Source organism: Phalacrocorax carbo, chromosome 2, assembly GCF_963921805.1.
Source record: "Phalacrocorax carbo chromosome 2, bPhaCar2.1, whole genome shotgun sequence".
Taxonomy (NCBI): Eukaryota; Metazoa; Chordata; class Aves; order Suliformes; family Phalacrocoracidae; genus Phalacrocorax; species Phalacrocorax carbo.
The window spans coordinates 48,295,501-48,306,566 of record NC_087514.1 but is presented as its reverse complement, the minus strand read 5'-3'; the positions used below and the strand labels follow the sequence as shown (position 1 = coordinate 48,306,566).

General features: G+C 39.4%; 1 protein-coding gene across 1 annotated transcript in view; it reads left to right on the top strand.

The window, feature by feature from the left end:
• The first annotated feature begins 319 nt into the window (after positions 1-319).
• MEP1B (meprin A subunit beta) overlaps positions 320-11,066 on the top strand; it is a 28,639-nt gene continuing 17,892 nt past the window's right edge. The window contains exons 1-6 of the mRNA XM_064445445.1: positions 320-382; positions 6,837-6,855; positions 7,041-7,091; positions 7,195-7,238; positions 8,257-8,335; positions 9,427-9,544. Of these exons, the coding sequence (XP_064301515.1) occupies positions 320-382; positions 6,837-6,855; positions 7,041-7,091; positions 7,195-7,238; positions 8,257-8,335; positions 9,427-9,544 (374 nt within the window). The remainder of the gene's footprint in view (positions 383-6,836; positions 6,856-7,040; positions 7,092-7,194; positions 7,239-8,256; positions 8,336-9,426; positions 9,545-11,066) is intronic.

The window sequence follows — 11,066 nt, the reverse complement described above, 5'->3', positions numbered from 1 at the left end:
AGAATAAAAAAGTTTTCTTGTGTTTGAATGGAATTTCCTGTATTTTGATGTGTCTGATGCCTCTGTATTTCTGCTTTCTTGTGTCCATTTCATCCTGTATATCAATTTGTGTCCAATACTTCTTTTCACAGCAATGCTTAAAAATAGTTGAAGTATATGTTAGTTATAATACAGCAATGATGGACTGCGCCTACTAGACAAGAAAAGGGTAGGTAAGGTAATCATTGATGAAAGGACAAAGGTTTTGATTTATGATATTCGCTGTCTTAAATACCAAGTTGGTCTGGAATTCTATCCTTGCAACTGCTGACTGGATAACATGGGCTGGTTTTCCGTGCCAGCGCTCCTAACTTGGCTTCTTCTTCAGGTGGTCTGGAGTCAGGTAAGAAAACTAAGAATGCATATTCTTGATATGATTGAGTAAACAATGCAGCTTAAGATGAGTTTGAGAGGAAAAGGCTTAAGTATGTTGCTTTTGCAAGAAAAGAATTGTGTTGTCTGCATGGAAGAGAGAAAGATTTCTGTTTCCTTTGGGTCTTAGTGCTGCTATTTTTAATAGGTCTGACTATACATGGGAATTTATTTTGGTACTCCATATTTGAATGGAAATTTTTTTTTTTGCTATAACACAATATATTTGATATTGAAATTGATGCCTTTTTAGCCACTGGATATACTTGTAAATTACTCTTCTCTGTTCCTCCAATCCAGCTGAAATATTTAATGCCAAAAAAGTAACAGCTGAGATTTTGTGTTTCCTCTCTTTTGTAGTAAAGTGTAGCATTTTGCTCATCTTGTGATAATTTATTGTAGAGGCCAGGAATTGCGGTGCTACACAATGAATTAATTTGGAGAACAAAAACTAGTAGGTTGTTGAAAGTTCATTTCAGCTGTTCATAGCTTCAGGGTAATCTATAGCGTAAGGTATTACTTATTGTGACATTACTTAAGTGGGATAACATTATCTGTTTTAAGTTATGCAGCTTAACTGTCTGATTCTATGAATTTAGCTCCAGTACCTCATTGTGGCATTTGTATCCTTTTCCTCTCCACTAACACATGCTCATACATCTCCATAAGTCAAGAGCTCAACCTCATGTCCCAGACTTTCCCATAGTCCTCCTGTATCCTCCACTACCCCAACCTCACACTTCCCTTGTATTTCCAATGCCTGTCACAACTACCTGTTCTTCTATTCACAACCTTTTGGAAACTCAAGTCTCAGCCTTGTTTAGATTCCTGTAGAGGCTTTGGTAAAGCATGTAGTAGGTGATACAGACTGCTGCTAACATCCATAAGCTATCACACATCAAACTGACTTGTAATAACCAGCTCCTGTGTGAGAGAGGGGCTTCTGATCACCAGGGCTAATTATTTCATTTCCACGTGCCATATGGCCAGGAAGAGCTTCTTTTGTATTTCTGGATGCCACTATTAAAAGTTATATAATCCAGAGAAAACACTGATAAATTAGGGTGTCTCATCTAAACTGGTTGGCCATACTCCATCTGAAGTCTATGGTGAGGCAGGGAAATTTTCATCAGGTGAGTTATCACATCCTTGAACAGCTGTCCAAGCTAGATGAGGTGGATCATCTTCTGGAGATGCCAGGGCATCATCATGGTGCCACACCTATTTTAGTGACAGATGAATCACAGAATCACAGAATCAGAGGTTGGAAGGCACCTCAGGGATCATCTAGTCCAACCTTTCTAGGAAGAGCACAGTCTAGACAAGATGGCCCAGCAACATGTCCAGCTGGATCTTAAAAGTATCCAATGTCACCAAGTCAACCACCTCCCTGGGGAGATTATTCCATGGTTGACTGTCCTTACTGTGAAAAATTTCCCTCTGGTGTCCAATTGGAATCTCCCCAAGAGCAACTTGTGTCCCTTCCCCCTTGTCCTCTCCATGTGACTCCGTGTAAAAAGGGAGTCTCCATCTTCTTTGTAGCTACCCCTTAAGTACTGGTACATGGTGATGAGATCCCCTCTGAGCCTCCTTTTCTCAAGGCTGAACAAACCCAGTGCTCCCAGCCTATCCTCGTATGGCAGCTTCCCAGTCCTTTGATCATCTTGGCGGCCCTTCTCTGGACCCCTTCCAGCCTGTCCACATCCTTTTTGTAGAGCGGGGACCAGAATTGTACCCAGTACTCCAGGTGTGGCCTGACGAGTGCTGAGTAGAGCGGGATGATGACTTCTTTCTCTCTGCTGGCGATGCCCTTTTTGATGCAACCCAGCATCCTCTTGGCCTTCTTGGCTGCAGCAGCACACTTCTCATGTTGAGCTTCCTGTCCACCAGGACCCCCAGGTCCCTTTCCACGGAGCTGCTTTCCAGCCAGGTGGATCCCACTCTGTGCTGCACTACCGGATTATGTTTTCCCAGGTGCAAGACCTTACACTTGTCCTTGTTGAACTTCATAAGGTTCTTGCTGGCCCACTCTTCCAGCCTATCCAGATCTTCCTGCAGAGCAGCTCTCCCTTCTGGAGTGTCTACTTCCCCACTCAACTAGGTGTCATCAGCAAATTTCATCAGGCTACACTTGTTTCCATTATCCAGATCACTTATAAAGATATTGAATATCATTGGGCCCAGTATCGATCCCTGGGGGACTCCACTAGTGACAGGTTGCGACTTGGAGAAGGAGCTACTTACCACTACCCTTTGGGTACGGCCTGTCAGCCAGTTCCCCACCCACTGCACAGACCACTTGTCTAGGCCATAACACATCAATTTCTCCAGCAGGAGACTGTGGGGGGCCATATCAAAGGCCTTGGAGAAGTCCAGGTAGACAATGTCGACCACCCACCCCATGTCAACCAGGCAAGTCACTTTGTCATAGAAGGCCACCAGGTTTGTCAAGCACCATCTACCTTTAGTGAAGCCATGTTGGCTTTTCCCAATCACATGCTTCATTTGACTTGTGATGGTCCTCAGGAAGATTTGTTCCATAACTTTCCCAGGGATTGAAGTAAGGCTGATGGGCCTATAATTACCCGGATCCTCCCTCGAGCCTTTCTTGTAGATAGGGGTAACATTTGCCTTTCTCCAGTCCTCTGGGACATCCCCCATTCTCCATGACTTCTCAAAGATTATGGAGAGTGGCCTTGCAGTGATGTCAGCCAGATCTCTCAACACCCTGGGGTGGATTTTGTCAGGGCCCATTGATTTGTAGGGGTCAAGCTCCTGTAGTAATTCATGTACTATTCCTTCACTGATGGTGGGTCGGTGTTTGGATCAATTGGCAATTTTGTTCCCAAAGCCTGGGACCCAACAGTGTTGGTAAAGACAGAGGTGAAGAAGGTGAAGAAGACCTCTGCCTTTTTTGCATTGTTGGTGATTGTCTTTCCTTTTCCATTTAACAGTGGGCCTATGTTGTCCTTCTTTTTCTGCTTATTTCTACATAATGAATTATTATACAATTACTCATTCATTTCTCCAGCCACTGAGTGAGTATACTTGCCTAGTTTTTACGTGACTAAACTAGGTGAGATGTTTCCCACCCATTCAATATGCACTTGGATTATTTGCCAGTTAAATGTGCTCACAGCCATGGTTGGCCAACCTCTAATGTAACTTAATTCACATAAACCATGTTGTTTGCCAAAGTTAGGGGCTAATATTACAAATGTACAGAAGTTTTTTTGTGTGTAGATTTCAAAGTAGCATTGGTTAGACTAAATTAGATTCCTCTTTGGTACACCACAGGTGATATAACCTTCCTTTGTATGTGACTATGAACTGTGAATCTGTTGTTTATTTACGAAACTTTCGGAGACTAGAAATGCATCATATAGGTCTCAGTTGTCAGACTGGTATTGAGATGGAAGCTGTTGCTACTCAGACGAGTAATACATGTACACAGAGATACTCCTTTTGAAACAGTATTTTGGTGTTGAGTTTCACAAGACTAAAGACCTAGTTTTGTTGAGAAGGAAGTGGAAAGGAGAGGTGAAAGGGATTCCTTCAGCTTAAAACATTCAGCAGTGGTTTTCAGACACTGAGTACCAGCCTGGATTTCAGTCAATTGCTGACTTTCGTGTTCTTCAGTCAGGGACTCACATTTTGGTTTATGCACCAAATGGACTGCTACATTGATTTCAGTTTGTGAGCTTTTGCTGCTGATAGAGAAGCTTTTCCATGAGCTAGCCAGTTTTTATCTTTAGCACATTTATGCTTTCTGCTTAGTCAATATGGGTATATTGTAGTTTATAATTATTGAAACTGTAGAAACATTTTACTCTCTGTTAATGATTATAAGAGGATTCAACATATATAGGTATGATTGTCCTCCATCAACAGTCTTTAACAGAAGAGATGATAATGTGATTTTAATTTTTGAATATTGCAAGCTTTACTTGTTATTTTTTTCTTCCACATTAGCTAGAAATCTGTGTGCGAGTGGGAGTTCAAAAGGAAATTAAGTCTTCAAAATGAGTGTTATGCACTTTGCCCATGTACCTTCAGCTTGTTTTACAAGCTGCACTGTCATTTCAAAACTTGCATACGTGGACTGGATACTGTCTTATGCATATCTGGTGATAACAAAATGTAATGAGATGATATAAGTGCAATAAAAGTCCAGAATGTAAGAGGAGTCTACTGACATTGCAGATTTATGGATTATTTGTTTGGAAAAGGTTTTGGTTTATTAACCTGTATCTGTGTACAGTTGCATGCTTATTTTTTTTTTCTGAAGTCCCCATCCTTATTTTTCATGTATCAATATAAACCTGAATAATACCAGCAAACTCAGTGAAATGTGAGATCAAAATCAATCCTTCAGCATTTGCATATGCCCAAGTCTGGAAACAGTTTTTTAGTGGACTCGGTCACTTTTCCACAATGACACTGGGTTTTAAAGAGTTGGATGTCTTAAAATCCACCAACTATTGAAATAACAACAAACTGTGGAGTACTGATAGAGGGCTGTTTCAGGAGAAATCAGGTCAAGAAATAGATTCTACTCACCGTTTTTTGTAACTGACACTTTAAGCTCAAAATCCTGCCTTTAGGCTGGGCAAGGACGTATGTGGGTGGTAGTTTCCATTAAGAAAAATAAGAAGCAGAAGTTGTTGATTAAAAACTTTGCCTGCTTATGTAACATTTAGATATTAAGCATTTTATTATGCCAGCTCATACCAATTAGGCATTATCTCTCTTAAACCTATAAATTATATCCTCTACTTGGTTAGGCAAAAAGTGGGTTTCCCCTCTTAGGTGGTCAAAATAAATCATCAAAATCTGACAAAAACTGTGAAGCAACAGTTTGACTTAATTTTAGTTCAGGTGAATCAAAATGATAAAATGAGATATCAGGCTTTTGTATTTACAATATTTTTTCTGCCATTTGCTGAAATTTTCACAAGACAGTTATTTCAGATTGAAAATGAACCTTTCATTAAAAAGCTAAAATAGGACATTCTGACAGTTTCACAGCTTTCTTTCTGAAGCTCTTCCAAATAAAGAAATTTCATTGAAGTTACTTTTTTTCTGCATTTGGTTAAAATTTTTATATGAATCCTATCAGTTTTAGGGTCCACAGTTATGATTGCCCTCAAAATCATTCCCATCATTATGTGCCAAAAGTCAGGTCTAGAATAACATGTGCATTTGAATCTCTCTTGAGTATTCTGGCCATACCATTTTCTTCTCCATCATACAGACGGTAGAAATTACCAAAATTAATATTCTTGTGGACTGCATGGACTTGATTTTTGCCGTTTTTCAACATTCTGATCTTGTACTGTTCATTGCTTCTAATAGAGGTTGCAGATGCTTATCACACTGGAAAAATAAGTCATACAGGCAAAACCTGCATGTACAAAAGATAACAGATTATTTATATGGAGAAAGAAAAACAGTTGGGAGGGGAACTATAGTAAGAATAAAAGTAAAAATCCCACCCTACTTTGCAGAATTGCTGTTATACTTTATCATTTGCTATATCTGTAACCTCTATTGTCAGAGCTTAGAATTTAAGGGTGTTTTTTACCTTCAATTTGTGAACTTCTTGTCAAACATAGAAATATGAGGCTCCCAATGAAAAACAGAAAAACCCACCCAGCAGCAATTTGTTAGAAAGACTGTTCATAATTTTACTCACTGTGTGATAAATAGTCGCATAGTATTATGTCAAGTATGTCCAAACCACTCCAAAACAAAGTGTCTAGGCCAATAAAAGAATATAGATTATATTCTATGGGCATGTTATGACAAGGAAAATTGTGCTATGTATATCTCATTCTGGTTCTGCTCCAATGTGGAACTTGGATTTTGCACATTGCAGAAGCAGCCTGTGAGTTGGTATTGCTGAGGTGAGTGGAGGCCCTCTACGGCATTGAGCTGGGGCTGAGGTGACCTGGAATCTGTGTCCTGTCCTTCAAAGACTTGCTGCATGATGCCAGACCACTCATTCTCACCATCTTCACCTTTACGAGGGAAGGTTAAGCATAGTTTCCATAGGTCCTGTACAGTGCCTGACTAGTAGCAACACATGATTTCATAGAAATAATTGGCTTTTCCTGTTTGTGAAAGACCATTCAAGACTGTCTGAGTGGTGAGAGAAAAATGGTTGCGAAAATTTCACAGAAGCAGTACTGGGTAACTCGTTGGGCAACCTGAAGTAGGGAGGACACAAAACCAACACATAAGCAAATAAAGATTTCCAGTCAAATGAGAAGGCAGTGGGTCCAGTCAATCCAATACAAAGCCATGCACTAAGTGTTGTCAGTTGAGCTTAAATCTCATCTCTAATACTGTTGAGAGAGTAATGTGAGCTGCATTTCATTATGTGCCTTTCTAATAATATCTTTTTTTTTCTTTCCCCTCCCCAGCCTGCTACGGAGACAAATGGTGAGTTCTGTTTAGAGATCTATTTGTATGCATGGGAGGCAGTCAACAAAAACAGCTGCTCATAAACATCACTAGGACAGACACAGATTTATAATTACTGTTATTGTTATTGCATTAATTTTTACACTTCATAAAGATAACAGCAAGCGCTAATGTCCTACCTCACTTGTCTTTTTATTTTTCAGATATAGATGTAGATGGAGGAATTGATCAAGACATCTTTGACATCAATGAAGGTTTTTTAAAATTCAGTTTCTCTTTTAATTTTTTGGGGTGATTTTCATTACGGCAGCCACAGATCAATATAATAACTGAATGTTAATCTTCTCTTCCCTTTAGCTTTAGGACTAGACCTTTTTGAGGGAGACATCAAACTTGATGAGGTGAGTTCAAATATAAAATATAAAACCAGAAACGTGTCATTGACTTATGCGATGTAAAGTATTGCTGGCATGGAAATAATTGATGCATCCTGCTCCTCCTAACAATAAATGCTGTTTATGTAATAATAAACTGAAAATGTTTGGGGATGGATTTCTACAAAATGTCATAGACAATGGGGTTCAGAGCATTTGCAGAAACATTACCCAGAATAAGGTCGGTTTAGCCATTAGATCGAAATTATTAGCTTCTTGTTTCCTTTACCATGTTTTTTATATTTGAACTTTTAAGAGATACAGCAGCACTGATCGTGATCTGGAGAGGTTTATATAAAAGAATCTTCATTTATCTGCACAATATTTATTATGAGCCAATTAAATTTACAGACCAGGGATGCAAAACCTTCACCGTGTGAGTAGATTCACTAAAACCAATGGAAAATTAGATCTGTAATACCACATTTTAAAGCATCTTTCCAGTACCCCTATCTGATCTGTTAAAGAAAAATATTTATATAGCAAGTTACACCCTAAACAGACCTAGTAGAAACCCCAAAAATGTTTTGAAGCTCTGAAAGTCAATAGTGCTTTACTCTCCCTTTTGGTGAACTGCTTTGGCCTGAGCATATCAGTGGAAGCAAGGACAGAACTTGCTAAAGGCACAGGAACAAACCCTTGCATTATGAAAAGATACAGAATTATTTATCTCTCTACAGATTCCAGGACTTTAGATCTTAATGCTTCCCACAGGAGCTGAAACTCTCCTCATACATGCATCAAAATCTCAGGCAATTTGTGTGGGGAAAATGCTGCAGAAGTTGGAGAGACCGGTAGAAGGGAGTGAAAGGATTTCAAACCCAAGTCTTAGACTTCTGAGTGATTTTCTAAAGTTTTTGAGCTCTTTGATTTTTTTATATATCTTATATGGATTTGTAGGAGACATGTTTTCCTTTAGCTGTATTGTAGTCCCTGATACTACATCACCTTTTACTGAGGACTGCATACTTATTTTCTTTCACAGATGCAGGAACGAAACTCCATCATCGGTGACAACTATCGGTGGCCCCACATTATTCCCTACGTCCTTGATGATAGCCTGGGTACAGTATATGCCCTTGACAATGTCTGTATGTCTTGTTGATTGAAATGTTAAATGGTAAGGATCCTGTGGCGTCCTTTCCTCTTGTAAGTCTTGAGCAGGCCATTTCCCAGAGCAGGATTGGGCCTGGGTATACACAAGCAGGGTAATTCATCTTAATGTTGGTGCTGAGTCTCACCTCCTTTCTTGGATGGTTCTTATCCTGCCGTTGCTATGGCCCAGCAGACTGATTTGGTTTTAAAAGCATATGTCTGAGACTTGAAACTACTAAGCGGAAGAAAAAACAGTGCACTGAAGATCATCTTGAAGCAAGAAAGTTTACCTAGCCATTTACACCATCTACAACACTGATGGCAAATGGGCATTCTGGCAGGCAGTGCAGTTTGCAGTGGCACATCACTGAGTCCCTGTTGTGGGGCCAGGGAAACATCATAGCTTGTCTCCATCCCTTTGAATCCATCTGGCTGTGGCTCTGCATGGCAGAGGCAAGTGGTGAGATAGAGTTTGCATTTGTACTGTATGCCACATGAGGAGACTGTGCCCTCACTACCTGACATGGTGTCAGCTTTCTGGTACGTGTCAGGAAAAAAAAAATCACCCACCCCCAGTTTAGATTCAGATCTAAACTGGGTTGAAACCACACAAGTTGCTTAGAAGAGATAACCCAGTATAATGTGCTGGAGAAATTCTGAGAGAGATCCGTAGCCTGCAGTCTGCACTAGGTGAAATCTGATGTCTTCATTCCATTTTTTAATACTTGCCGCCATAAATCTCAGCAGAGTAAATGAATGAATTTACAACATTAAGAACCATGCACTGTCATGCATTATGTACTCATCATGTCATATTTTATACATAAGTACCAAAGAAAAATTACAGGGAAACAAAACAAGAGGAAGATATAATGTCACAACAGCCTAATTTATGGCTTTTAGGTCCCTACCCAGGCCTTAATCCAGCAAATATCCTGCTTATTTTAATCAAAGATTGCTGAAGCAAGACCCACCCTTGGGACTTGCTCCATACAGATAATAGTACAAACCTATTTTCTAGTATGGCTCAGTATTGACAAGAATACTGTTTGCTTTGCAGAAATGAATGCTAAAGGACTCATCCTCAAGGCATTTGAACAGTATCGACTGAAAACCTGTATTGACTTCAAACCTTGGGAAGGGGAGAAGAATTACATATTTGTCTTCAAGGGAAGTGGGTAAGAGGAGTAATGTAAAATAACTTTCATCCTGTTTGGCTACAGGCTATTTTCATGGTCGGTATTCACTCTAAAACTCATGTATCTGATTATAACTTTGTATTTTTGTTGTGTCTGCTTTTCCAGTCTTTTTTTAACTGGAAATTGTAGTAGTTTCCAAAAGAGGTATTGCCTTGGTAGTAATGAACAATTTCTTGCTGATACTTATTTTTAAATATAAGAGTCATGAAGTCATTTAAAAGGTTATTTTCTGGGCATGGTAAAAGATATCAGAAACAAGCCAATTATTTTCTTGACTGATCTTTGGATATATGGAGTGTCACTTTCAAATGGTCATTCTTAGTATACCTTAGTTTTTAGGAAAAAAAAATCCCAGTGGAAATATGGTAGTTCTAACTGTGGGACAATGAATTGTCTGACTATAACAAATGGAATTGCATTTGAACAACAGCACACCAACATTCAGGTATAACAGCGGTGTGTTTAAATGCTGCACAGCACTGAGATATTTTACAGAGGTTTCACTTTATTTACCTCTTTTGATGAATAGTGACACTATTCCACCTTAGCTTGTGCAAAATAAGAGTCCAGTAAAGAAGACAAAACTGGCCCAGCTGCTTCCTTTCCTAAGACAGTCTGTCAAAACAGTGCAACAAGAACAAATATATTCTCCACTCTGTGCTGAACCATTTCTCTGTTAGGAAAGGAGATCACGGAAAGCTTGATAGCCTGGTGAGGAAATTTACTTTCAGAAAATAATTTCCTGATATGAGAATGCATTCATAAATGGGAAAGATTTTCTCATAATAGAAATGTTTCCCTTTCCCTTTGGCTTGTTCTGAGATATTTGTAGCAGATAATTGTTTCAAAATTTCTTTGTTCTCTGGCTCTTTGTATTTTCTATCTTCATGCTGTGCGCATGACATTGAAAGATGTGTAAGTGGAGACTTAGGGAGCAATGCATATCCCTGTGCTAATGACTCTTCGGCTTTTTGAGCCAAATGGAAAACTCATGTAGCTGAATTTTTTATTCCTTCATCACATAAAGTATGCATTAAATTTTCTAATAATTGTACCTGAAAAAAACCCACAATATTTAGCCTATGGCAAGTAAGAGGCCTCTGCACAATGTTTCATTTATATGTCTATTAAAAATAGATGAGTCATAGTGATGAAGAAAAGTCACTCTGGTTGGATGACATATCTTTTCCTCACTGCGTGGTGTGCTGTTTGCCCGGCACATGGTGATGCACATGAACATGCTCTGCCCTGAAATGTTTCTGTCGTCTCAACTGACACGTCTGTAAAACAATTAACGCTCAGCAGCACTTTTCAAAATGTTGGAGCTAAATGGTGCGGTCTCCTGAAAATGGCTGTCCAGTTTCAGTGAGCCAGCTTGGGGCTGTACGAAGAAATTATCAGGGCTGACCCTGTATTAACTGCCTTTCATTTCACTCCATTTCTCTCTTCCGATAAAACGGGACAAGATGAAAGGTGGATAAACCAACCCATTCCCACTATG